The sequence below is a fragment of the Sorex fumeus genome, unplaced genomic scaffold (genome assembly GCF_029834395.1).
Source record: "Sorex fumeus unplaced genomic scaffold, SorFum_2.1 ptg000045l, whole genome shotgun sequence".
Lineage (NCBI taxonomy): Eukaryota > Metazoa > Chordata > Mammalia > Eulipotyphla > Soricidae > Sorex > Sorex fumeus.
Window position 1 is genome coordinate 9,187,943 of NW_026606102.1, and position 27,096 is coordinate 9,215,038.

General features: G+C 41.7%; 1 protein-coding gene across 3 annotated transcripts in view; it reads left to right on the top strand.

Annotated features, from left to right (window-relative positions):
• Positions 1-27,096, top strand: part of OMA1 (OMA1 zinc metallopeptidase) — a 74,946-nt gene that overhangs the window by 29,609 nt on the left and 18,241 nt on the right. For all 3 annotated transcript variants that reach the window (XM_056122320.1, XM_056122321.1, XM_056122322.1), the window contains one exon: positions 21,108-21,257. In XM_056122320.1, coding sequence (XP_055978295.1) covers positions 21,108-21,257 — 150 coding nt within the window. The remainder of the gene's footprint in view (positions 1-21,107; positions 21,258-27,096) is intronic.

Below are 27,096 nucleotides of genomic sequence, written 5' to 3' on the forward strand. Positions count from 1 at the left end.
ACTAAAGGTAATCCATCACCCTCTGAGAACAGTTCTTGTCGTATTCCGAGTTGCACTGTGTTTTCTTTTGTCTAAAGCTCATTCTCGCTTTCATTGCAGTTTCTTCTTTGATCCATGGCTTACTCACAGGTACCTTCTTTCCTTTTTGGACAATTGATGATTCTATTTAATTTTTTTCATTATTTTTAATTTCTAATTTAATTACATTATGATTAGATAAGATCCCAAATGGCTTGAATTTTTTGAAATTTGTTGAGTTTTCCTCAAAAACTCCCCGTGGGACCATACTTGTTAAAATAAGATGCACTTAGAAATGGCTTCTGTGACTGGGGATGGAAGGGGGGTGGGGGGCACATGATCTGTCCTTTTCGCCAAGTTTGTTAGTTCTGGTATTTCAGATCATCTTTATCTTTATCAAGAGGGGCATGTTAGTTTCTTTATCATGTTTGTGGATCTTTCTATTTCTCCTGCTCGTAGGTCCCAGGCTCGAACAGATATTCCAGGTCCTTCACTTTTCCCTCACAGAGTGAAATTTCAGAAGGAGCTGAGGTGGGAAGCAAGGGTTTTTTTTTTTTTTTAAATTTACTTATTTTTAATTTTTATTTAAGGTACCATGGTTTACTTCCTCCGCCCCTCTCGGAGAGCCCGGCAAACTACCGAGAGTATCTCGCCCGCACAGCAAAGCCTGGCAAGCTCCCCGTGACGTATTTGATATGCCAAACACAGTAACAACAAGTCTCACAATGGAGACGTTACTGGGCCTGCTCGAGCAAATCGATGAACAACGGGAGGACAGTGCTACAGTGCTATTTTTGTTTTGTGTATTGTCGTTTGATTTTTGCATATCTAGGATTGTTTACATTTTACCAGTTGATTAGTCATAGAGATAATCCTTTGTCTTGATTAATGCTTTCTCTCTTAACCTCTCCTTTTTCCCTTACTGGTTTTATTAAGGCAATTTCCTTTTGATTCTTGGGTACCCAGGGTTACCTGTTTTTATTCTTTCCTTTTCAGGCTTTCTGTGTAGATCCTGTTTGTGTTTCCTGTAAGTAGCAGATGGTTTTCCTGTTCGTTGTTTTCCTTCACCTCTGCCCTTTGTGGGGGTTGTAGTCCAGTTACAGTTTAAATTTGTACTTTTTTGACTGGAATAATGTGTGTGCAGCCATTTGTTTGTCTTTTGGGAGTTCTGTTTTCTTGCCGTTTAGTTTTCTCCTTCCTTCAGTAGCTCTGCGCTGTCAGAATTTCTCTTTGAAATTTCTCATTGCTTTGCAGCCTCTGAACTTTGATCCCTGCCACATTAGCTGATGACCCTGTTGTGTTCTGCTACCATCCCTGCAGCCCTGGCAGTGCCGTTTGTTGGGGGAATTCCCTTCAGTGCTCGGAATAGGACCCAGAGTCTTAGCTCCTGGGCTTCATCCCAGTCCGGATCCAGGAATTCTGATCTTTTGTATTAAAGTATTCCATGATTAAATTTCTTTTATTTTTTTTTTTTAACTTCCTACTTTTGTAGTTTCCAGTATTTCAAAAATAGTTCTTATTTTTGAAGTTAGATATCTCTCACTTCCCTGGCTTTTAAGTCTTCTCTTCTCTCACTGGGTTTTCCTGCCATGCTGCCCCTCAGTGTTGGTGTCCTACCCTGTCACCCTGACCGAATCTCTCTTCTTCATCAGCTTGGCTTTCTCTTGAGTTCTGCTCAAAAGTCCAAAGGCAGAATGTTTGTTTTCTACCCTGGTGTTCGTCGTCTGTATTGTTGTGTTGTGTGCTTCTTGCCCTTGTTGTGTCTCTTGCCCTTAATTGCTTAGAATGCGCAGGAATTGCTGAGGGCAGGAGTGAGACGGAGACACACCATCCCACTCACTCAGGGCTTCCTTTTCCTAGGATTTGGTCTTCCTGGTCTTGGCTGACTTGGGAATTCTCTGGTATTTTGAAACATATTCTTCATCTCTTCCCTAGATTTTGTTATTGGTTTTGACTGTTCTCTTCAAGCTGCTTCCATCACTGCTAGAGAGTTATTAGGTGGTTATTGTAATACTTACTACCCACAGTTTGAAGAATTAATTACACTCCTGCTAATGAATACGTGGGTTATTCCCACTATGTTCTTTGTTGTTTTTTATTGTAATTAATTTTAATACAGGTTTCTTTACATATGTATCCTTATGCTTCTTGGACTTTTAGAGATGTAGGCTAGAGCTCTTTGGGGTTTTCATTTTTTATTTTTAAAAAGGTGCTCCCAAATATTTCAAAGTGTTACTGGTGGATCTCCCAGTGGTGTATCAGAATGCCATTTGTTTTTGCCCACACTAACACTGTTTTCAGTCTCTTTGATTTGAACAATATTAATTAGCATTGCTTTAATAAAACCTTATGTATTTTCTTGCCTAGCATTAAAGTTGGTATTTTTTTTAAAGTTGGGTTATTATCTGTTTTTTGTAGATTGACTTTTATTTTGTTTTGCTGGGTGGATTTAAAACAAGCAAAGAAACAAGCATCTCTTAGTCTCCAGACTTGGAAATTCTGACTCAGTAGCAAGTGATGAATTTTCGGACCTGTAGGCTTAGGAGCGGTCACATAATTCTGATAATGAAGCAGCTTTGAGGATTCGTACTCAAGCCAGAAACCTTTTTTCTGTTTTGTTTAGTAAGGAAGTATTAGTAAAGCTTTATTAGCTTTGAAGAAGAATTTAGTTTTAAAAACAACATATCCAAGCAGGTAAAACTGTGATTTCCTTTTCTGAAGCACACTAAATATTATTGCATGGTGGACTTGCGGACCAGAGTCCAGCTGTGATATTATGGGTTATCTGATGCAAAGGAGAAAGCAATACTGCTACCCAACTTGAAATCATGAATACATAGTGATGCAGATAATATCTTTACTGTGGGGCTACTGAAGTATTTTATTCCTTATCAAGAAGGAAAAGCGGCATAAAAACATCAGAGGCTGTATTTATACCGCCATTTATTTTGATATTAGTCTTTTAGATAATAACACCATTATCTGCTGTTCAGTATAGTAGCTGTTTTCCGCTGGCTGCGCTTAGTATTTTATCTGTATTGCCTGATCGAATCCTTTCAGTAAGTCCCTTAAGTAGTTGTTGTTATGATGATCATTAAATTATTGTCTCTATTTTACAGATTAGGGTTTTAGTCCCTTTCTGGTTCTCACGTAGACCCGAATGGTGCCCAGCCTGATTGTGACCAGCGAGTGTCATTTCCAGGTTCCGACCCAGGTTGCCATCCAATGCTCTCCTTCCAGGTGTTCCTGCCTGGTGCCCTGCCACATGGGTCTTCTCTGTCTCCGATTTTTTACTTAATTTCAGCAGCATTTTGTGCTCCTCGCCACACTCCTCTTTAAAGCTGATCCTATATTTGTATGCAGTCACGTGTTTCAGTATGGTTGAAAACCATCACTTAGTATTATAAGCCTATAATCAGAAATAACAACCTCCACTCCCCCCCACCCCCACCCCAACCACAACTTAAATACCTGCTGGACTTTTTGCTGTTCTTGCACCCTTTGCCTCTATAGTTCTGCGTCATTTGTTTACTTTGTAATTTCTCGGCAGAAATAATAAAGGTCAGCCAGCATTGATTTCTTGCTAGGGAAGATTTAGTCTTCTGTCACTTGGCTGATGGTTTCATGTGCTTATTTCTCACCTGTATTCTTCTTGGTTTAAATATGGTGCAAGTGTTTCACCATATTCTAATTGGACATTTCCCCCTAACCTTTTCCTGTATTTTTTTTTGGGGGGGTGGCAGGGTGTTAGGGGTACATATGGCCGTGCTTGGGGCTTACTCTTGGTTCTGCACTCAGAAATCACTCTTGACTGCATTCAGAAGTCAGATGTCCTGCCAGGGATTGAATCCAGGTCAGCTTCGTGCAAGGCAAGTGCCATCGCAGCTCTCCAGCCCAGTTGCTTGTTTTCTTTTCTTGCTTTATTTTTGCTTTTTGGGTCACACTCGGTAATACACAGGGGTTACTTCTCGCTCATGCACTCAGGAATTACTCCTGGCGGTGCTTGGGGTCTGTATGGGATGCTGGGAATCGAACCCGGGTAGGCTGCGTGCAAGGCAAGCACTCTACCCGCTGTGCTATTGCTCCAGACCCTCTGATAAACTGTTTAAAAAAATATTTCAACATGGTCAAAGCACTTAATACCCTTGGTTATCAGATTTTTTGGGGGGTGTAAAATGAGAAAGTGGGGTAGCTGCCTATTTTGCTACTACTTGTTTCTAATATTAGCTACTACTTGTTTCTAATATTATTTGTGAGAAACTTGATATCTAACTTGGGCTGTTAAAGGAGAAACTGGCAAGAGGGAGAATCCACTCAGAGACTTTCAGACATGAGAGAAAGCCTACATTTGCTACATTGGTTCATTGCTCCAGCCCCCCAGTTGCTTGTTTTCTTAATGAGATTTGATTTGAAAATACTTTTTATTCATCTTTGCTTATTTTTTTTTTTTTTTTTGCTTTTTTGGGTCACACCTGGCGATGCTCAGAGGTCACTCCTGGCTCTGCACTCAGGAATCATTCCTGGCAGTGCTCAGGGGACCATATGGGATGCTGGGAATTGAACCTGGGTCAGCCGCATGCAAGGCAGATGTCGTACCCGCTGTGCTATCGCTCCAGCCCCTGCTTATCATTATTTTTTAACAAGTATTTTTTTCTCCCACAGAGCAAATAGTTTTTAATTTTCACAAAACCTACTTAAGGAACTTCAGTACCATTTTGGGGGTGAGTTCCTTCCTGGCTCCACACCCTGCCAGTTTTAGCTGTGACTGCAGACCTAATGCCCCTTCACTCTCCTATGTGCTTTACTCAGTGAGGCCTATCAGGCTCTCTGGCAGAGATTGGCAGCAAATCTGGTGGTTACCCAGATGTTTCTGTTCTTTCCTGGATCTCTGTCTTCTGCCTGTTTGTCTGGTACCAAAAGGGGTGTTCCTCATGTGCTCTACCAACTTTTGGATCATTAATGGTGGGTAGACAAATTCAATTCCAGTTCCTCTTTTACAGATGGAAGTGTAAGCCCCAGATTGGGGATTCATAACTGCCCCATACTTTGTAAGACGGCACTAAGACAGTTTGTAGAAGTTTGTATGCATTCAGATTGGAATGGTGGGTTTAACTATAGAATTATAGGGCACTGAGCTAGCTCTTTCTAAGGGGGGAACTCCACATGGAGAATATAGTCCTTTGCTCTGTGACCCCTCTTCCTTTTTTTTTATTTTTATGATATCACCAAGAGTGATGATACTTCACCTTGTGGTTAGGGCCTGATGTTTCGCCCTGGCAACGTCGGAAGTGGGGGAAACTTGTAGCATGGATATTCAATGCAGGGCTTCTCCCATTCACATGCTAGGCAGCGCTTGCTGGGGATCCTGGGATAGTTGTTTCACCTTTCTGTATCTCACTTTTCCTCATCTGCAGGATAGGAGCAGGACATGCATCATAGAATGTGTGCAAAGTCTTAAGAGCACTCATCTTTCAGGCATATCTCCTATTCAACATCTCTCAGGGTTCATTTCCTTTCATATTAGTTTCTCTTCTAAGCTTTCTTTTACGAATAGGCATGCCACCCTCAGTTCATTCACTCTGGGAAAAGACCTGGTATTCTCTGTAATAATTTCTTCCTCCTTCTTTATCTGTGTCTACTCTTTCATAAAGTCCTGGTCGTTGTATCTGTAAAATATCTCAGTATGTTTCTGTCTCTGCTTTTAGCTTCTGTTACCTGAGTTTCTGTACCTGACTCAATAAATTTCATTGATGCAAGTCATTAATTCCTCTGGCACAGTGACTAGGGCATTTGCCTTGCACATGGCTGATCTGGGTTCAATTCCTCCATCCCTCTCGGAGAGCCCGGCAAGCTACCAAGAGTATCCCACCCACATGGCAGAGCCTGGCAAGCTCCCTGTGGCATATTCGATATGCCAAAAACAGTAACAAGTCTCACAATGAAGACGTTACTGGTGCCCGCTCTAGCAAATCGATGAACCACGGGAGGACAGTGCAATCCATTCTTTACCGTATCACAAAATAGTCATAAATGGACCTTGCAAAGCATTTAGCATCATACTTTGGGCTCACTAACCCCCTACTTTTTGTTGGCACGTTGTTTTTTTCTAATTTGTTAACATAATCCATCAGAATACAGATCTTTCAGGTAGATAGCTGTTCTTTGACCTATGCTGTTGTTTTTCACTTGTTGATTTAACATATATTTAGTGTTTGCCTACCATCTGCCAAGGTATTTTTTACAAGGCTGGAGGGTGGTGGTGGGGAGGGTGGGTAACACTGACACAGAACACTTGCTTTGCGTGTGTGATGTCCTGGGTTCACGTTCCAGCAGACGGACAGATAAACACACACTAAAATACAACAGTATTTTTGTGGATGTCAGAATTTGAGGACGAAATAGACCTTCCCTAAGTAATTATTTGCAGTTGGAGGTATTATGATTAAGATGTTCAAGATCCTTTGGAAGAGTATAGCCAAGAGACTCACTTTATCAGGGAAACACAGTCTGGGTATTAGGCTAAGAAAAAATGTTTCAGGTGGAGCTGTGAAAGCTAATTAGTAAATATCTTAATAAAAGAACCGAAGGAATTGCTTTCAGTCCAACAGTGTGTTCTCCTAGGCCAGAGAAAAGTTGTAGGTTGAAAATTCAGGATGAATATAATGAAGATAAAACTCAAGTGATGAAATGGGAAGATGGTCAAGGTCTCTGTTATCTCTGTTGGTGATAACGGATTTTATACTTTTCTAGTGTACTGGTTAAAGCCTTGGACTTGAGGCCGACTGGTGGGACGCTTCCCTCTTCCATAGAACTTTGGGCAAATGACTTAACCAAGAAGTTGGTTTTCTACCCTAGAAAATGGAGGCATGGTGATGCAAGTCCTTGTCTCAGATGGTTATTTCGCATATCCTGGTCTTCATTTTCACGTGTGCCTTTTTGGAGGCTTTGGTGCATTGTGACGCCCTTGGCTTCTCATTTAAGATTCAGATCACACAGCAATTCTTATTCCCAATTTATCTTTATTAGGCTGGAGCGATAGCACAGCGAGTAGGGTGTTTGCCTTGCATGCTGCTGACCCGGTCAACCTGAGTTCGATTCCTCTGCCCCTCTTGGAGAGCCCGGCAAGCTACCGAGAGTATCTTGTATACATGGCAAAGCCTGGCAAGCTCCCTGTGACATATTCGATATGCCAGACACAATAACAACAAGTCTCACAATGTTACTGGGCCCGCTTGAGCAAATCGATGAACGGGAGACAGTGACAGGATCCTTATTAGACAACTTTGTGTGTATGGCCCTCGTTCTTTAGAGCTCACCTAAAATAGAGAGGGTGTGCTGATTTACCACAGAGGCCCTGTGTCCTTGGCAGTTTTGGTAGTTAGAATAATTGCCATAAATTATTAAATTGTCATCATGATTTTTGGTGATCTTCTGAGAACTAGGTTAATGGGAACAGTTCCTGACAGATGGATCTTTTGGTCATGTGTTTTCCCACTAGATTAATGAGATTTTTATGGCTAAGGGCAGAACAATTTGTAAGCTTTGCTAAAATCAACTTAGTCATGACACATCTTTCAAAACAAGCAACCTGTCTTTCCCAGCTTCTTCTTGACTTTTACTGTGCAAAGACAGTTGACTATGAGTTACTTTTGTATACTTACACATTTTTATAGTTTCAATTTTTAGTTTTAGCTCTTTAGCTCATAAGGCATATCACTGTGACTAAGACAGAGTTAGTAAAAACTGGTAGCACAGAATAGCTTCCAGGTGTATCACTGTCATCCTGTTGTTCATCGATTTCCTCGAGCAGGCACCAGTAATGTCTCCTTCGTCCTAGCCCTGAGATTTTTAGAAAGTTCCACATTCGCGGCTCTTTCGGGGTAAGGAGAATGAGACCCATCGTTATTACTGGTTTTTGTCATACTGGTTTTTGAATACTCCACAGGGAGTTTGCCAGACTCTGCTGTGTGGGCAGGATACTTTCGGTAGCCTGCCAGGTTCTCCAGAGCAAGAACTAGATAATAAGATGTTGTGCGGCCTCAAATGTGGCCGCGCGCTTCTGGGAGCTAGGTTTTATAGTCTCTGGGTCTTGGCCGTTGATGGGATTACACGGTGCCGGTGAGCTTCCAGGTGATAAAAAATAAATCACTTGTTAAATATTCTATTTTTTCAGATGTGTATATTCATTTGTCACTATAAAGAGAATTTGACACTTTTTACTCATTTACGGAAATACTTTTGTTTGATTTCACAAAATACCTAAACCATCCTTTACAATTGTATCTGATAAAGCAAGCTTCTGCTTTCAGTGGTTCTAAACTTAATAAGGTATGTGTCTTTTTTTTTTTTTTTTGATGGTCACAGTGATGGGGGATTGTGCTTACTCTTGGCTGGACATTGGTGGGTGGGGTCAGAGATGCCAAATATCCAGCAATTCCTTAGGGAGCCACGGAAAGGTAGGAATTAGTTGACCAGTCCCCGTGCCTGGTTTCTTCAAGTAGCTGAATAGCTGTGTGCATAGCGCCATCTAGTGAATGAAATATGTAATGAGCAAAGTATTTTGATCACAGAAATAAGAAAATTTAGCATTGTGAACTTTCTGTAATGTAACAAATTGTGGAATCAGAGACTATAAGAAAATCAGAGATCATTTTATCCACTTCTTTTAATAGATGCTTAAACAAGGGTGTCAGGTGGTAAAATCAGGTGTCTAATAATAGACACCTAGTTAGTAGCAAGATTCCAGGCTAAAATCCACATCTTAAACAGATTAGTAATCTGAGCTGTGACAGATTTGTGTTCTCTTTGGTTTAGTATCTTGGGCATTTTCCCTTCGTAATTTATTTAAGAAAGAAAGAATTGTAAATGAGAAGAACATCTCACTAGTTATGCTACAAAGTAAACTTTCACAGTGCATACATTATGTGTCACATGTTATTTTGAAGCTAGTTTGTGGCCTAGAGAAAAGACACAGACTTATGTGTATTTAATTTTCGAGTTGCTATGTTTCCCGCATAAATGATAGGTCTCCAATATATACTTGGAAATACTATAACACTTGAATTTTTTTTTGTATTGAATGATGAAGTGACAGTCTGGCAATCAAAAGAGATAAACATTTTAAATTAAAATGGATGAATGGAAATCTTCTCATTGCTCCACTATGTTGGGAAACATAAAATATTCTTAATAAGTTAAGTTTTTATTTTTATAACTGAGAAGGATTGGTAATAGCTTACACCCATTCGTAAAACTGTATCGTGTTCAGTGGGAAAAGAGCTATTTTAAGTTGCTGATTGGAGAAAAAAATGTTTGAGTTACATACAGAGTAAAGTGAATTTATTTATTTATTTTTTATTTATTGAATCACTGTGGGAAAAGTTACAAAGCTTTCAGGTTTAAGTCTTGGTCATGCAGTCATCAAACACATTTCCCTTCACCAGTACTTATTTTTCACCACCAAGAACCCCAATATATGCCCCTTCCCAAAGTGAATTTTTTTTAAGTTTTGGGGAAGTTCTTTAGAATTGGAAGTACTGGGAAAATTAATAATTGAAGGCATGAGCCAGGAATGCCCTAGTTCTCTCGTAGATGGTGAGGACAGTGGTTCCCCTAATGCTGGACAGCAGTGATGACCACACACTGCTCTTTGCAGAGCCCTGGGAGCGATGGGCCTTCCTGTCACCCTCATTCTCCTGCACACACCACCAGGAGGAGAAGGGTACTAACTGGTCAAAGGCACCAAACACAGGGAGGAAGAGTCTCTGTGCTTTCTTTCTAGGATGAAGAGACGTTCCTTTCAGAAATGGAAGTTTCTAGTATTGTAACTTACTAGGAATGATTTAGGCTTTCTGTAGTATTATCTCTAAAATAAATTGTTTTAAAGAAGCTTTTGGTCTCTTTAAATATCATCTTAAAGTAGGCTCAGTGTAATCTTATAAACCTCTGGAGTCCAACTACCTTCTTCTGCAGTCCTTCATCTTATTATGTCATAGTCCTTCATTGTATCATTTCACAGCCCTTCATGTATCATTTCATAGTCCTTCAAGTATCATTTCATTGTCCTCTATAATATTATTCCATAGTCTTTCATAATATTATTCCATAGTCCTTCATAGTATTATTTCAGTTTTCATAAGTAGCATTTCACAGTCCTTCATAGTATTATTTCATAGTCCTTCAAGTATCATTTCATAGTCCTTCATAGTAGTATTCCATAGTCCTTCATGCTATTATTTTTTAGTCCTTCATAGTATTATTTCAGTTTTCATAGTATTGTTTCACAGTCCTTCATAATATTATTTCATAGTTCTTCAAGTATCATTTCATAGTCCTTCGTAGTATAATTCCCTTGTCCTTCATAGTATTATTTCACAGTTTTCATAGTGTTGTTTCACAGTATTTCATGGTATTATTTCATAGTCCTTCAAGTATCATTTCGTAGTCCTTCATAGTATTATTATTCCATATTCCTTCATAGTATTATTTCGCAATCCCTCATAGTATCATTTCACAGTCCTTCATAGTATTATTTCATAGTCCTTCAGAGTGTTATTTATTCTGTGGTCCTTCATAGTGTCATTTCAGGGGACTGTCCACCACACATCTATGTGGGTTGCAGGAGGATGACATAATGGCTGAAGTAAGTGTACCGAATTCACTGCATTCTAGAAAAAAGATTCAGAACTGTGACTGTCAAAACTCACCTGCTAGAGAGGTCACAGCCAACAAGGATTTTGTTGGAGAGTCTAGGGGAGTAGAAGGAGCAAAATTCAGACATACTTTCCATTTTTGCATTCTTTAAAAGTTACTTTTTATTTTGCAGTAGAATCAGTATGCATCACATACGTGCATCACAGCTAAGGTCCTTTCCCTCCTCTCCCCCCGCATCCTTTCTGTATTTCTAATGAGAATTCTGGCCACAGGTAGCGTGTACTAGATCTGTTTATTCATGTTTCTCTGAGTATTGTTGTAGCATTGGGAAATGTTCATAATGCAAGAACAGCGTTTATACGACTGCATTCTAAGAATATCATATCCCACTGAGTTTCTAATTGAATAATAGTAGCAAATTGTCAATTAATGTCTCTTAATGCATATTCATGTATATTGATATTACAAGCAGAATTAAACTAGATCCTTCTTTACTTGTAAATTGGTGATATCACTTATGACCAAACGTAGTTGCTCTCCAGGGGGAATAGAGAAATAGAAATATCATCTTACTGATGTCTAGATTCAAGGCTGGCTGCATTACAAGGGTTATCACATTTAATCTTAATGATCCACTACTTTAATTCAGTTTTACGGATGCATTCGAAACTTCTGGAAGCTACATTATTGGCACAAGGCCACAGACTCTGGAATTACTCTACTTGGAGTTGTGTGGCAGCTGTTGCCCTGTGACTTTTGCCAAATTTCCTGATCTCTCTGGGCTTCCCTCCTCTTGTCCCTACAGTGAGCCTGAGAATGATAAGCTCACGAGGTTGTTTTGAGAGCTGATACTTGTAATACCCTGAGAATAGCACCTGGCACACGGGGTCACCTCAGTGATCGTTAACTGGAGAAAGAAGTAACTTGGACTCTGGACTCAGATTTTTCTGGTGTTACCACCCGCCCTTTCTCACCGTCCTAGTGCACCGCCTCAGAATCGCTCCCGCACCAGCAGAGCGACTTTCTTTATGTTCCCAAGCCCACTGTGGCCTCTGCAGGCTCTGTCTTAAGGCAGAAGCATTGCCTAGAAAGTGTCCCCATTTCTTTGTGTGCGCTCACACACAGAGGAGACAGAAACTCTTTCCTTTGCCGGAGTTGGGCCTGGTGTGGGCCGGCGGTGCTGGACCTGGCCGTCGTATGGGCCCCCCTCAGACATATGGTGTGGGTTTGCCGAATCCAGGGCCTTGAACCAGCTTTCCTGTATGATCCCTGGCTCTGCCATGATTTTTATTTTATTTTATTTTATTTTATTTTATTTTATTTATTTCGTACTGCCATGATTTTTTTTTTTATAGAGGAAAATGAATCAGGCTTGTAATGGGATGTATGTTTTTTTTTTAATATTTCTACTTTGATCTATAATTATGTTTTTATTTCTTTCTTGGGGGAGGGGTGGGGCCACACCCCACAGTGCACGGGTGCTAGTCCTGGCTCTGTATGTTGGACTGACCCCTGCCCTGACCTATGTGGTCCCTGGGATTTGAACCAGCGTTGCAGCTTAGGTAACCCTGTACAAGGCAAATGCCTCATTACCTCCTGTATTGTCTTTCTGGCCTATTTTCCTTTTTTTCCATTCTAATGAGAATGCCTAATATTAGAGCAACACTTATTAGTTTCAAGAGTGTGGTAAACTGTTCACTGTGTGATAAACTGGGGGTTGCACTTAGTGATTGGGGTGCTGCTGGGATACAGCTGGTGGTCTCAGTGCATGCCAGCCAGGTGTCTGCCACCGCGCGACAGCCCTGAGCTTAGATTTTCACCTCTTAAGTAAAGTTCTTTTTTCTCATAATTATTTTTAAAAAATATTTTACAGTTATGTTAACGTCTATGGTTTCTTTTGGTGTATTTGTTTTGGGCCACACCCAGCATTGCTCAGTGGTTATTCCTGGCATTACATTCAGGAATCACTCCTGACATGCTCAGGGGACCATATGGGATGTTGGGAATTGAACCCGGATCAGCCGTGTACAAGGCACGCACCCTCCCGCCATATCACTTCAGACGCCTCCACTGTCATCTGTGGTTTTGATATACACAGCCTCACCACTACCACTGACTTTGACTATTTTGAAAGCTTTATGTGAGTGAGATCCTGCAGTATTTGTTTATTTGTTTTCCTGTGACTGACTGGCGTCAGGTAGCGTAATGGGCTCAAGGTTTGTGTGTAATTTTGCACAGAGCAGAAAGTGGCCTGCATTGTTAGTGCACACCCCAGTTCATGACTTATGTTTGCAGCCATGGAACTAGAGGTTGTTTCCTTTTCTTCACTGTTGAGAATAGTTGTTGCAGTGCAGGTAGAGATGTCAATATCTCTTTGAGAGACTGATTTCAGCTTGTAGATAAATACCCCAAAATGTGTGGTACTTTTTACTCTTAGCTTTTTTGTTTTGTTTTTGGCTTAGTCAGGGGTTGAACTGAGGGCCTCAGACATGCAAGGCAAGTCTGTACTGCTGTACATCCTCGTCACTGACCCTGTAAATATGCTTAAGAACCCTCACACTGTGAGCCCCTGATTCCATGTTGGGCACAAGATTGAAAAACAGCCCCTCCATTCTGTATCCTAAAGAAGCTGCATTGTTTTACATTTCCATGGACTGTACTGAAATCCCATTTTTTGTTTGTTTTGGGGCCATACCCCGCAGTGCTACAAAACAGAAAATAAAATAGCAACAATAAGCCTTGCTCTATCATTGACTTTGTTTGGTTTTGGTTTGGGGTCACAACTCCCTGTACTCATAGGACCGTATGGGGTGCCGGGGAGCAAACCCAGATTGGCTGCATGCACGGCAAGAGCCTTACTCACTGGACCATCTCTCCAGCCCCTGTCAGTGATTATATTAACTATAACTTCAAATGGATTAAACATCTCATAGGACATAAAAAACCCCTACAGATTAACATCTCTGATGAATATAAGCCGTGAAACAAATCTAGAGAAATGTGCTAAAACAAATCCTAGCAAACCAAATCCAATAGCACATTAAGTGAAGTACGCACTGTGGAATTTTTCCCCGAGATATAAAGATGATTCAACATACTAAAAAGAAATCCCACAAACAATCCAATGTAATGGTCTATATGACAGCATTTTCCAGAGTGGGGAATTTCACCTTACCTCTCAACCCCCCGGAGCACAGGACTATCCATCAGGTGATACCATCAGATATAATTGGGGATGGGGTAGGGGGGCTAATAACTGTGGGAGTTTGTATTCTATATTAACAGAATAAAGGATATTCTATATTGAAGTATACCTTATTTACAGAATAAAGGCTGAATCTCACAGATCATCTCAACAGGTGAAGAAGAGGCATTTTGCAAACTCTAACACCCTTTTATAATAAATCCTTTTCTATAAAATGCTTATCAAGCTGGGAATAGAAAGAAATTATATCAGTATTATAAGGGCCATATATGAAAACCCCCCAGAAAAATCATACTCCGTGGTGGAAAAGTTTCATGTAAGATAAGGAACAAGACAGGGATACCCAGTCTGGAGTAAGCCAGTGACATGGCCAAAGAGAACCTCACCTGGGGTGGCAGAGCAGGAGGTCAGGAACTGCCTCTCATTGTGTAGATGTGCTGTGGAGAAGTGCTATGTCACATTCAGTGCCCTGCCCTGGACTGTGTAAGGTTTCTCCTGAGAATGTGATGGTTCCTTTTTTTCTTTTCCATTCAAAAATTCTCTAAGTTTGGTAATGTGTCTAAGTGTTGGCTTCTTTGAATCCATAAATTTTGAGATCTTTGATGTTTCTTGGAACTGGATATCCTTTTCTCTGCAGCTGGAAATATTTTGTTCCTTTGTTTTTTTTCCCCTCACATAAACGGTCCTTTCTTTCCCTTCCTTCTTTCCCAAAGCTCCTGTAATATATGTACCAACCTATTTGATGAAAGTTCCTTAAGATTTTTTTTTTCACTTTTTCCCTTTTTTTGCTCTATCTCACTCATTTCTGGTGATTTGTCTTCGAGCTCACAAGAACCATTCTTCTGTCGATTTTAGCTACTGTTGAACCCTGTCATGAAATTTGCGATTTCATTTGTTATATTTGGCCGATTCAGTAATTTTGTTTGATTCCTTATTTATTTGCTTTTTGGGGATCGGAGGTTACACCTGGTGGTACTCAGGACTTATCTCCCTTGTTCTTCACTCAGAGTAAGTGGGACATGGGGAACCAGGTAGGGTCTGGAAACTGGTTCAAACACATGTAAGGCAAGTACTTTACCCACTGTACTCTCTACCACCATTGTTTATCTTTTAAATTGTTTTTAAGTTTCCATTTCATTAATTTCTGCTCTGAGTTTTATTTCCTTCCATCTGCTATCTTTGGGTTGCTTTTGTTGTTGTCTTTTCCTAGCTGCTTAAGCTGTTTATTTATGTGGGGCCTATTATTTTTTAAAAATTTATTTATCTGTTTAATATTTGCTTCCTAAAGAACACTTGCATTGCCATGAACTTTCTTGTAACACAGCTTTTGTTGTGTTCCATTTTCAGACAGCTTGGTCTTCACTTTTGATTATTTCCAGGACTCTTTCAATTCTCTCTGATTTCCTCGTTGGCCCACTGGTTGCTTAGTAGTAAGCTGTTTAATTTCCAAGTGTTTGAGTCCATGTCCCGCCCTGTTCATGCCCATCATTTCTGTTTATGGTTATTTCCCTTTTTCAAAGCCTTCTTATGAAAGGGATGATTGATACAATTTCTTTTTTTTTTAAATTGAATCACTCTAAGACCCTTACAAAGCTGTTCATGATTAGGTTTCAGTCATGCAGTGTTCCAACACCCATCCCTCCACCAATGTACATTTCCCAGCACCAGTGTCCCCTGGTTCCCTCCCATCCCCCCATCCCCGCAGCTTGCCCCTCTATAGCAGGTGCTTTCCCCCCTCTCTCTCCTTCTCTCTCTCTCCTCTCTCTCTCTCTTTCTCTCCACCCCCCTCCCCCATCTCCACTACCCCCCAGTTTTGGGCATTGTGATTTGCAACACATATACTGAATTTCTATCTTCTTGATTCTACGGAGATGCATTTTGTCACTCAATACGTGGTCTGTCTTGAAGAATATCCTGTATGTACTGGAGAGGCGTATGTAGTCAGCCTTTGGCGTCTGCCAAACCCATGGCTCTTTCATCAAGTTCCCTATTCTGTTTCTCAGAGACTTTGATTATTCTTGTCAGTAACATTCCTCTTGAACTCATATCCTAGTTCTTTGATGTGTAGTTCATTTCTTTTCAGACTTCACTCCATCTTCTATTTGTTTCTAGAAGTTCCTGTATCTTGTCTTGGAGCTCACTAGTTTTTCCTCAGCGGTTTCACTCTGTTGTTGAGGCCTTCCACTGAGTCTTTTACTTCACCCCCCAGTACCCTTCGGGGTGCAGTCACGTCTTGCTGCAGTTTCCTCGTTTATGCTCTTGTACTCTCTTGTGCATGTCCCATAGTTTCTTTGGGTGCACTTAACACCTGCATCCCTGTGTCCCTAAAATCTCTCTCCTAGAGGTTATAGAGCTGGTTGCTGCTGGTGGAATCTTCACTATGCAGACTCAGAGGGCTTCTATGCAGCGTCCCCACTGGGTCTGCTATTCTCTGGGGCGGACTTTTGTAGTGCATGCCTGTAGAAGTGCTCCTCGTGACTCAGGATTGTGGACCTCCATGGGGATAATGGAATCTTCAGGGTGAAGGGGCGAAGCTGAAAGTTACAGGTCAGTATTCCAACACTGGAGAGTGTTTGGGCTCCAGACTTCCCCAGGCTCCCCCTCCCTACAGCCATCACCTGTTCATTGTCAGGATTGGAGTTGCGGCTGGGAAGCCACAAACAGGCTGCCGACAACTTGGACTTCCAGCTGTCATTTTTGATGGCACAAAGAGGAAACATTCCACTTCTTTTGATAGCACTTGTAGTCTGAAAATACATTAAATTATAGATGGTAATCTTCGTGGTGAACATAATTTACAAATTCGTAAAAGTCACTGGATATGTTTGCCTTGAATTTTCCAGGTTATTTCTGTTTCACTGCTAGACAGTTTGTGCTTTTAAAAATGGTAGCTTGTACAGTCAGTTAAAATTCTTTCAACTCAGTTTATTCATTCTGACTATTTTTAAAGGAACACCTTGCTGGTTTGTCTCAGCTTATGTTTGTATTGTGAACTTGTTGACTTGATACAGGACTTATTCCTGTGAGTGTTTAGGATTGCATATCCAATGTTCTATCTGTTAAGGAGATATATATTTATAAAATATATAATAGACACATTTTACACATAAGCAGAAACATATGTTACACACATATCTTTCACATATATAGATATTCTTGTATTTATAAACATTGATCATATATTTATCGGTTTGTTTTAAATATTTACAAATTCCTTTTTATACACATGTAAACACATATATCTATAGATGTGCAAAAGGGTACATTAGCTTGGATTCTTTTCAAGTTGCGTAAGTGTATTTTCGGAACAGGGGAGAGTAGGGATGAACACGACTGTGTCTTCGTCTGTGGGCAGCAGCATCTGTCTCCTCTAACTCTTCTGGAGCTCTGGGAGTCGGCTAAAGGCCTGACACTGGTAGGGTAAGGTGTGGATGATGAACTCCGCTTAATTCTGGTCCTTCTGGGCCTGTTGCACAGTCGCAGCCACCCACCATCAACGCAAGCCAGGGGGCAGGCAAGTCCACATTGTGTCCCTGAGACCCAGTTGACAGGGACCAGGATGCACAGACGGGCCTCCGTGCTGTTGACAGGTGCAGGCAGCCAGCCGGGCAGCCATTGCTGCTCTTCCTCCATGGATGCAAGCCTCTCTGGCTCAAGGGCCATCCAGAAAGTTTTGCCATTTAGTCTGACCTTACCCACTCTTCTTTTTCTTTTTTCCTTTCCAGAGTCAGACTTGCATTTATGGAGAAAGGTACACAAGTAGTACAAATGCCCCTGGAAAAGTTCAGAAACTCTCCAAGAAGATGTTAAGTTTGTTCTCCAAGCTGACTCTTAGTGTAGAAGCAGTCTATAGCAATTCATTAAAAAAAAAAAAAAAAAAGCAAAAAAGCAAACCCAAACCTGTAGCTCGATGGTCTGAGAGCATGCAGGAGTCTGGAATTTGGTCAATGGCATCCCATGGATTCCCCTGGGAGCAATCCCTGAATACAGAGCTGGGAATAGTCCTGAATACCACCGGGGGTGGCCCCCAAATAAGCAGGCAAACCCAAAACAAACAAAATAAAACAACAACAGAAAGTTGTAGGGTAGGGATGGAATCTGACTTCCAAGGCTATGCCATTATTGAGAGTCAAATTCTAGTGTTCAGAAAATCATTCAGTCATACAGAGAAACAGGAAAGTGTAGCCCTTTGCCCCTCCCCACAAAACAAAACAAAGTCAACAGAAACTGATTCTGAAAAACGTTCTGTCATAGCTGGATCATATGGTCGTCGTCGTTTAAGTTTGTGAGATAATGTCTTCCATAGAGGCTGAACCATTTTACATTCTCACCAACAGGGTGTCGCAGCTCCTTTTTCTCCACATTTCCACCAGCACGTATTACTTCTGCACTCTAAGATTGCATATCAAATATTCTAACTGTAAGGATATATATATCTATATGATGTATATATATTTATATATAATAGACACCGATGAACAACGGGATGACAGTGCTTCAGTGCAATGCTACAGACACATTTTACACATAAGCACAAACATAAGTTACATACATAGGGCCCATAACAGTAATGCTGTCAGTACAGTACCCCTCTGGCAGTGCTCAGCCTGGTAAGGCACCCACTGGTGGTTGGTTTGGGAGGAGGGGATTGTGCTGCTCCAGGATCCAGTTCAGAACCTCACACATCCTGAACTGTCTCCCTGCTCCTTCTCCCCCTGTTTTGACTGAGTTAGTATTTCGTTTGGGGTTTTGAGTGCTCGATATACACCCTTTATCTGATTACCGTATGCAGGTATTTTCTTCCATTTGGTGGGGTGTCTTAATTTCAGTTATAGTTTCTTTTGCAGGGCTGATGTTTTTCACTTCGCGGTAATGCCTTGTTTATAATTACTTTTGTTTTCCTGGCCAGTGAAGCCAAGTCACTGATCACGGATGATACTTCAGTAATGTCATTATAATGGAGTGTTTGCCTGTGTTTACTTGATGTGTTTCCTGTATTCAGGGGTAACATTTAGTCCTTAGTTCTATCTTGGGTTAACTTATGCGTATCAATGTAAGATAGTAATTCAATTTCAGTTTTTTGCGTGTGACAATCCTGTTTTTTCATCACTATTGAAGAAACTTTCTTCATCTTGTACATTAAAATGCATTTTGTATATTAAAAGACATTATCTACAGAGTAAAAAGTCAACAGGAGAAAATACATGCTAATCATAGATCTGATAAGGCGTTAATATCCGGAATACATAGAGGACTTTTAAATCTCAACAGCAGCAACAAAAATACCCCAATCAGTCTAGTTCAAAAGTGAGCAAGGGACTTGAGGAAACTTCTCCAACGGAGGGGGGAGAAAAGTCTGAGTGCCAGGAAGTGGGAACCTATGTTCAAACGTCAGCGAGCTTCTGGGAACTGCCAGTCAGGACCCGTGAGGCTCACATTCATTGTGATGGGTACTAGGAACTGTTGGAGAATGAAGGGCTGGAGGGCCAACATAGGGGTGAGGCGCTCACCTTAGATGTCCCGTGTCACGACACTAGTTCTATATGGGGCATCACATGGTCACACAACCATCACTGGGCACGGCTTTGCAGGTCCTCAGCACTCCCTACGTGGCCTCGGTTTCCCTCAGCAGCATCACATCCTTAGGCTTCTATATTGATCTGTCACGTAAACTGGGAGAAGCTCTGGGTTTCCTGGGTATCACTTAGGAGTGTCAGTTGGGATGTGGGATGTGGAGAAATTGGGATCCTGGTTCATTGCTGCCGGGAAGTAACCGTGGAAACAGTGAACTGGTTCTTCAAAAGATTAAAACATATTCTTCAATGACTTTAGTGACATTTTATAACAAATCTGCTGTTCTGGCCTTTTTTTGGTTGTTGTTTGCTGTGTTTTTAAATTTATTTAAACTGTAAACAGCTTACCAAAGTTGTTCACAATACAGTTGTTACAGATATTTTCAGTATTCCAACACCGGTCCCACCACCAGTGTGCCCTTCCCTCCACCACTGCCCCTGGTTTCCTACCCGGCCCCCAAGCCTGTTCCTCCCTTAGCAGGCACAGAATAATGTGCTTTATACTGCTTGTCACAACATAGATCCCGTAATGGTGTTGCTAAAGCTGTGGCGGAAGGATTTACTGAGTTGTTAGGTCCGAGTTGAGCCTTCTGTGTGACTGTTTTCACTCACTGAGCTTAGTGGGCTTCTGCTCAATTTTCTCATCTAATTTTCTTGTTCCTCCTGGGCTGTCAGCTCTGTGGAGTTTGGAGGTATTGTATGACCGCATATGCGGCTGCTCACTTCAGGGGCTTTGAAACTGAGACAATCAACTGCAGGTGGCTCTCAGACACCTGAGATCAGTTCTGAAAGTGGGCTTTTTTTCTCTGGCAGTGGTGGAAGCCAGATATGAGTGGGTGGAGCTCGGCTCTCATAGTGCGTAGCGTCCAGAGAACTTGGCCTGGAGGTGGCCTTCCTGGGCTAAGTCAGCAGGATCAACCCTGAAGCGGGGCCAATTATCTGGGAGGGGCTGCTTGTTTTAATGGGAGCACACCTAGTGGTCTTCAGGACTTACTCCTGGCTCTTTGCACAGATTACTCCTGGCTGTGCTCAGGAGATCATATTGGGTGCCAGGCATCAAACCCAGGTGGGCGGCATGCAAGGCCAATGCTTTATTCCCGGTACTGTCTCTCTGACTCCATCCAGCCTTATTTTCAGAAAGACAGAAATTTTTAATTTGTGTGAAACAGTCTTGCCTGTAGCACATGTAGAACATCTCTCATACTGAAAATCCTGTAGTACCTTGGTCCTGGGATCATCATGAATGTTTTGTGAGGCAGGGAGGGGTTTTGTTGGAAGTAGCATTCTAGTTGTGAGTTCTTTAATGCCATATTACTTAAGTGTGTCTCCCCCCTCCTCCCGCACTTTGGTGAAACAGTAAACATATTCTCGTGTGTGTGTGTGTGTGTGTGTGTGTGTGTGTGTGTGTGTGTGTGTATTTGGCGTTTGGGCCACACTGGGCAGTGCTCACGGCTTATTCCTGGGTCTGTGCTCAGGGTTCACTCCTGGTAGTGATTGGGGGACCATAGGCGGTGCCAGGGATCAAATCTGGGTTGACTGCATGCGAGACAGGCACCCTAACCCCTGTACTATCACTCTCGCACCAGAATTTTTTTTTTTTTTAACTGTGGTGACAGAATGGCGTCACTGAGCTCATGCTGATGCTTGTTGTGTTGCAGGCTTGTGTGGACGTAAGGGCCAGTTCCGTGTTCTGGCAGCAGATGGAACTCGCAGACAGCCTCCAGGGCCAGCCCAAGATGCCAGAGTGGTTATCCACACATCCTTCTCATGGGAACCGAGCAGAGCACCTGGATAGACTCATACCACAGGTGAGCTGACCGGATTCCAGCGGGCACAGGCACTCTTTGCCTAATTACACTTGATTTCACCATATTCTTCACTTTCAACACTGTTGATGCTTGTGCTTGGGGCAAAGAAAGACAAAAAACATGGGATCATTATAGTTATGCAGCATCCATCTTCAAATGAACAGAGAGTTAAAATTGTACTCCACTGGGGAAAAAATGACCTTCTATGTAGTGGACTCTTCTTGATACTAAAATTATAGCTGATTTGGTGGAAGATTAAAACTCAGGGCATCTTTTGTCAACATGTTGATTGTAGTCTTTTCTTGGTGATTTCACCTTGTTCTTAAAAATCTAGGTTAATGATTAGTGTTACAGATTTGACTCTTATGGGTATTAAGTACAGTAGTAATACTCAATTATGTTTTGTGATTATTTCTTTCAGAAATATGGTTAACTGCATGCCACTCCTTTTTTTTGTTGTTGTTATATTCACCATCAAATGGGAACACTTTTTTCTCCAAGTAGTTTTTACTATCTTTTGAACATCTCTGGATGTGTTGACGTTCAGATGTTAATATTCAGATGCATCGGGAATGTCTTCCTTAGTCTCTACATGAGCACACAGTGGATGTCTATCTGGAATCTTCACACCCAGCCACATGCCCATTTGGTCTCACATTAAATGTGAGAGCTAGTTGGGAAAGCAGAATATTTCCTCATAGTGGGTTTTTTATTTTTTTATTTTATTTTATTTTATTTTTGCTTTTTGGGTCACACCTGGCGATGCACAGGGGTTACTCCTGGCTCTGCACTCAGGAGTTACTCTTTGTGGTGCTCAGGGGACCATATGGGATGCTGGGAATCAAACCCGGGATGGCCTCGTGCAAGGCAAACACTCTACCCACTGTGCTATCTCTCCAGCCCCTCCTCATAGTTTTGAGTCCTGCTATTGGGCTGTTTGTTAGGGGATAATGCAGCACCTGTTAAAGGATCCAGGTGTATTGTAAAATTGCCTTTCAGTATGCCCTTATATTCATTCAGCTTAACAAACGCATACTAATGAAAAACAAATACTATTTTCAAGAAAGCAGTGCTACTATAGCTATTGGGTTGCAGAGAAAAATAGGGCATGGCTCATCACACATTGAGGATGCTAAGAATAAAATGGTTACTAATCTAAGAAAGATAAAAAGATAAATATTTTTATTTATCATTTGTCATTGAAAAAGATAAATATTTAGGCCTGCTCTTCAAAGAAAGAATAGTCATCAAGTTTGTAATAAGGAACTACCACAACGGATTCATGTGTTCATTTATTCATTGGTATGATCAATATTTATTGATATTTATCGATGATCTGTCGTTCTGTGTTTTATGACTGGAGAATGATCAAGGAACACAATGGTCCCCGCCTTCTCAGAACTGGCATTCTAGTTCGGTAATAGAACTAATAAACAAACATCCAGATGGTGTGTCGAGTAGTGCCAAGCATGTTCCACGGGGACAAGACAGCAGGCTTAGAGAAGTAAAGCCAAAGAGAGGCAAAGGTGTGGTCACCTCTGCTCAGTTTTCAAGGAAGACCATGCAGAGCAGAAGCTGGAAAGGAAGAGGCGAGCGTACCCGGTGGGTGTCTGGGGGCACCTTTCATTCTGAGGAAGCAGCCAGTGCAGAGCCCCGCAGATACAGTGAGTTTGGTGTGTTCAGGGAGTAATAAGGAAGGACTGAGTGGGGAGAGGGAGGGGAGGATGACCGAGGTCCAGGGATGCCAGACCGTGAAGGCACTGCTGAACCCGGCTAAGCGCTGTGTCCAGAGCCAGTCAGCTGGGCAGCTTCCACCTCCATCCAGCAGAAGTCGGTCACATAGAACGCCACTGGCAGAGACATAAGCAGACAGACGTACACACGGACTGTCGGAGCACGAGGGTGGCCTGGGTGGCCTCCAGTGGTCTCACCGCCGGCCATTCGTTCCTTACCATCTCCCTCCCCTACAGGCGAGCATTGTTGACAGAGAGATTTAGGGCAGTCAGTGAAATCTTGGACATTCAGTGTGATGTATTCAATATGCCAAACACAGTAACAAGTCTCACAATGGAGATGTTACTGGGCCTGCTCGCGCATCTTGATGAACAACAGGAAGACGGTGCTACAGTGCTACAACAGAGGCTGGGGGGCATTTTATACCACTCTCAGAAGGCACCCTTAGAGTAAAGTCCTGACAGTTTCCTACCGGACTTTTGCCCACGTAACCCCTACATCGAAAAGACACTGACCAGTCTTATTCTAGACTTGTGTGGGGCATTTTTGCAGCTGGCAGAGATTGGTTATCTGTTCTATTCTTTCCTCACTATATTATTCTTTCCTCACTATATTATTCTTTGCATATATGCAAACCCTTTGCATTCTAATAACCTAAACTATCTTACCTGAGGGCCCCTCCCATCCTGGTGGGTTTTGTTAGAAGGGACCACGGAGCTAGACTTTTATTTCAAGCCCTAGAGACATAGGCTGAGGGTTCTGAGCACCGTGGCTTGCTCTGACATCTGTGTTTGGTAAGCACCATGGACCCCTGCATGGAGGGGAGGGGCCTCGAGTAGAGTCAGGCTGAAATCAGAGAGGCTCTGGGGGAGGCTCTTGTAGTGATGGGGAAGAGAGTGAGAGGCTTAAGAGAGAAAAAAAGAAGGGTCAGAACTGGGGTGTGTATTGAAAGGGGATCTTGGAGAAAGCCACAGGAAGTAGTGACTTGCTAAAATATCTAGCTGTCACTCATCTTAAAAGCTTCCTGGAGGAGAAAGCTGAAAGGGGTGGAATACCTGCCTTGATTTTGGTCCTGGGCATTGCACCTCTCCCTCCCCAACTCCCCCCTGAGCTCTGGAGTGTGTCTCCGGCGGGTCCTAGTGCAGTCCTGGTGGCCCATGGCACAGCATTGTCAGCCCAGGTTGTGACTATAGCTGGAATGGGCCCAGCTATATGTCCAGCCCTGCTCCCCGCCTCCAGACCCCCTCTCCCCTCCCCCCTCCCAAAAAAAGGGTTACACAGTATGGGGACACAGTATGCATCTCACTAGTGGTTTTCCCTGAGGGTCCCTCTAGAAACCCTCTAGGTGCTGAGCCTCCCGTCCTCCCCTTTGGGGGTCACATGGCTTGAGGAGGGTTAGTTCCCTCTAGAGCCACTGGGGGCCCTTGGCTGACTCCTAGATCCCCTTTGGATTTTTGCTCCGTGAAATTCTGCAGATACATGGTTTGCTGAAGCTGGAAAATAAATTCTGAGCCGCTTTTAGATGCTGTGTTGCCCAAATTCTGAGTTATCATTTTTACATCAGATAATTGTGGGTCTTTGTAGAGGTTAAAAAAATAAAGGTGTTTCAGATGCTAAAATAATTTTTAAAAATGCTTTAGAGAAGTCTTTAGTAGTGGGTTTATTAGTGAGCATGAAGAGGAATGACTGGGAAACAGATTATTAGGGAGCCAAGAGGAAAAGAAAAATTGAGAGACGTTTTTCTTCTAAAAATAAACTGAATTCAGAAACTTAATTTGAAAACCTCATATAATTTCTTGCATTTTCCCCCCCAAGTGATTAAATTCAATTTGAAAGTAATAAAACCGTACTACAATATTGGGAATAATTCAGTGGTTGAAGTGAAAGTGATTGTTAGTGCACGAGTATATTGTTAATTAGAATACACAGTCATAACTCAGAGAGTGGAGTTCCCGACTATCATCGGTCTAATTTTTATAATGAAAGAAGAGATACCTCGGGCAGTATATAGAGTTATATGAGTCGACCTACCGCTGAAGATGACTTTTCAGCTAGCTTTTATTTAACATATTTTTCTGCTTCAGTGACTGTAATCGATGCTTCATCCTACCTAAGGCGCCTGTCCTTCGACTGACTAAGACTGTAGGGATGCTTGTTCACTGGGAGCTGGGAAGACAGCTCAGAGCACAGGGAAGTCTGGGATTTTGGAGTTACCTAGGAAGAGGTAATGGCTGAAGCAGTGAGAGTTGTTGAGTTTACTTGGGAAGTGAGCAGTTGAAATTATAAGGTTGCTTCCACATTTGATTGGTAAGAAAAAGACAGAGCTGAGAGTGGATCAGATTTGTTAAAGAGGACGAAAGGTCATGAAAATGTAAAAACTGTACAATTCTGTGGTGCTGTGAGAGCAAATAAATCTTAGTCGTTAAAAAAAAAAAACAACTGATGTGGGGCCAGAGAGATAATACAGGAAGTAAGTTGCTTGCCATGCTTTTGCCCAACCAGGGATTAATCTCTAGCCCGCCCCCCCACCCCTCATTTGGTTCCCTCAAGCCCGGGAGTGATCCTTGAATGCAGAGCCAGGAATAAGCCCTGAGTACTGCTGGGGATGGCCCCCAAAAACAAGTCAAAAGAAAAAAAAAATAAAGATTTTTAAGTTACTGGGGCTGGAGCAATAGCACAGCGGGTAGGGCGTTTGCCTTGCACGCGGCCGACCTGAGTTCGATTCCTAGCATCCCATATGGTCCCCTGAGCGCTGCCAGGAGTAATTCCTGAGTGCAGAGCCAGGAATAACCCCTGTGCATTGCCGGGTGTGACCCAAAAAGAAAAGAAAAAGATTTTTAAGTTACTGAAAGTCATCTATTTTCTTCATTGTTTATCTTAAGTAATATGACAAGACTTAGGTTATTTTTCACCATAGCATATCGGCATTTAATGATTTGTAGAGGCTGCATTCAAAAATACTGTTCTGTGCAAGCTTATAGGCTTTGTTGGTGCCATGAGTAAAGTAAACAAAACTCCCCTGTCCTCATGAAATGTATTCTGCAGTGAAGGGAGCCAGATAATAAGTAGACTAAAGTAGCAGTGCATAGAGGAGATCACTGGGGTGTCACCTATTTGTCAGTAATGAGTTTTAGCGGGGAGAATAGCACAAGAGGGCCAGTGAACTCGTTAGTGTGTGTTGCCGGGACTAACACTGAGGGACATTCACTTCTCAGCTCTGTTGGGGTGCAGTGGACAACTCCCCTGTTCTTCTAGGCTCTTTTGGGGCTGAGGAACAAGTAATTAGCATTTACTAATTGTAATTAGTAAATTACAATTATTGCTCAATAAGTGAACTAACTCCTTTTTTTTGTTTGTTTTTGAATCAAGAAAACACCCCCAAATCAGAATAAAATACTCCCTTGCTATATCTTAAACATGTTAATTCGGAGATAAAGCCTGTGTAATAGTCTTGTCATATAAAATTGTGTGGTCCACTAGCATCTTAAGAAGATAAATATAGGATTGTAGTAATAATATTATTTGTAGTTAATAAAATGATGTGTGATAATTTTATTTACTTGAAATGATCAGTTAAATTTAGAAAACACACACTCCACATATTTTGGTTACCATAACAACTGGGGTGAAAATTGAAGAACAGATGTTATATCAACCTGTTGATGTTTAATATATAAAGTATGACAGTTTTAAAATGATAAGTACACTTTTCAGACTTCAAATTTATGCATACCATGTTTTGTTCTTGAAAGAGATACCTTGTAAAACTTTCTATAATGATAGTTATAAAGCATGGGAGATGTAAATAGGGGAATTGTAGCCCAGGTTAAAAAAAAAATTACGTGGGAAATTTGTTTTAAGACTGAAAGCACAGACTGAAATTTTCATTTATTGCTTCTCTATTCAACTTTGTCTTGTCATACTCTCCTTGGAGACTGGGGGGCTGACGGGGTTGGGGAATGGTAGGAAATATAGAAGCTGTATTTTAGTACTTCAGTGTCAATTTTATTTGTAGGCTACTTTTAAAATCCCGGTGTTTAAATTTACTACATTCAATTTTTAGGCACCAGAATCACTCAGTGGCGAGCTGCAAAGGCATTCATTT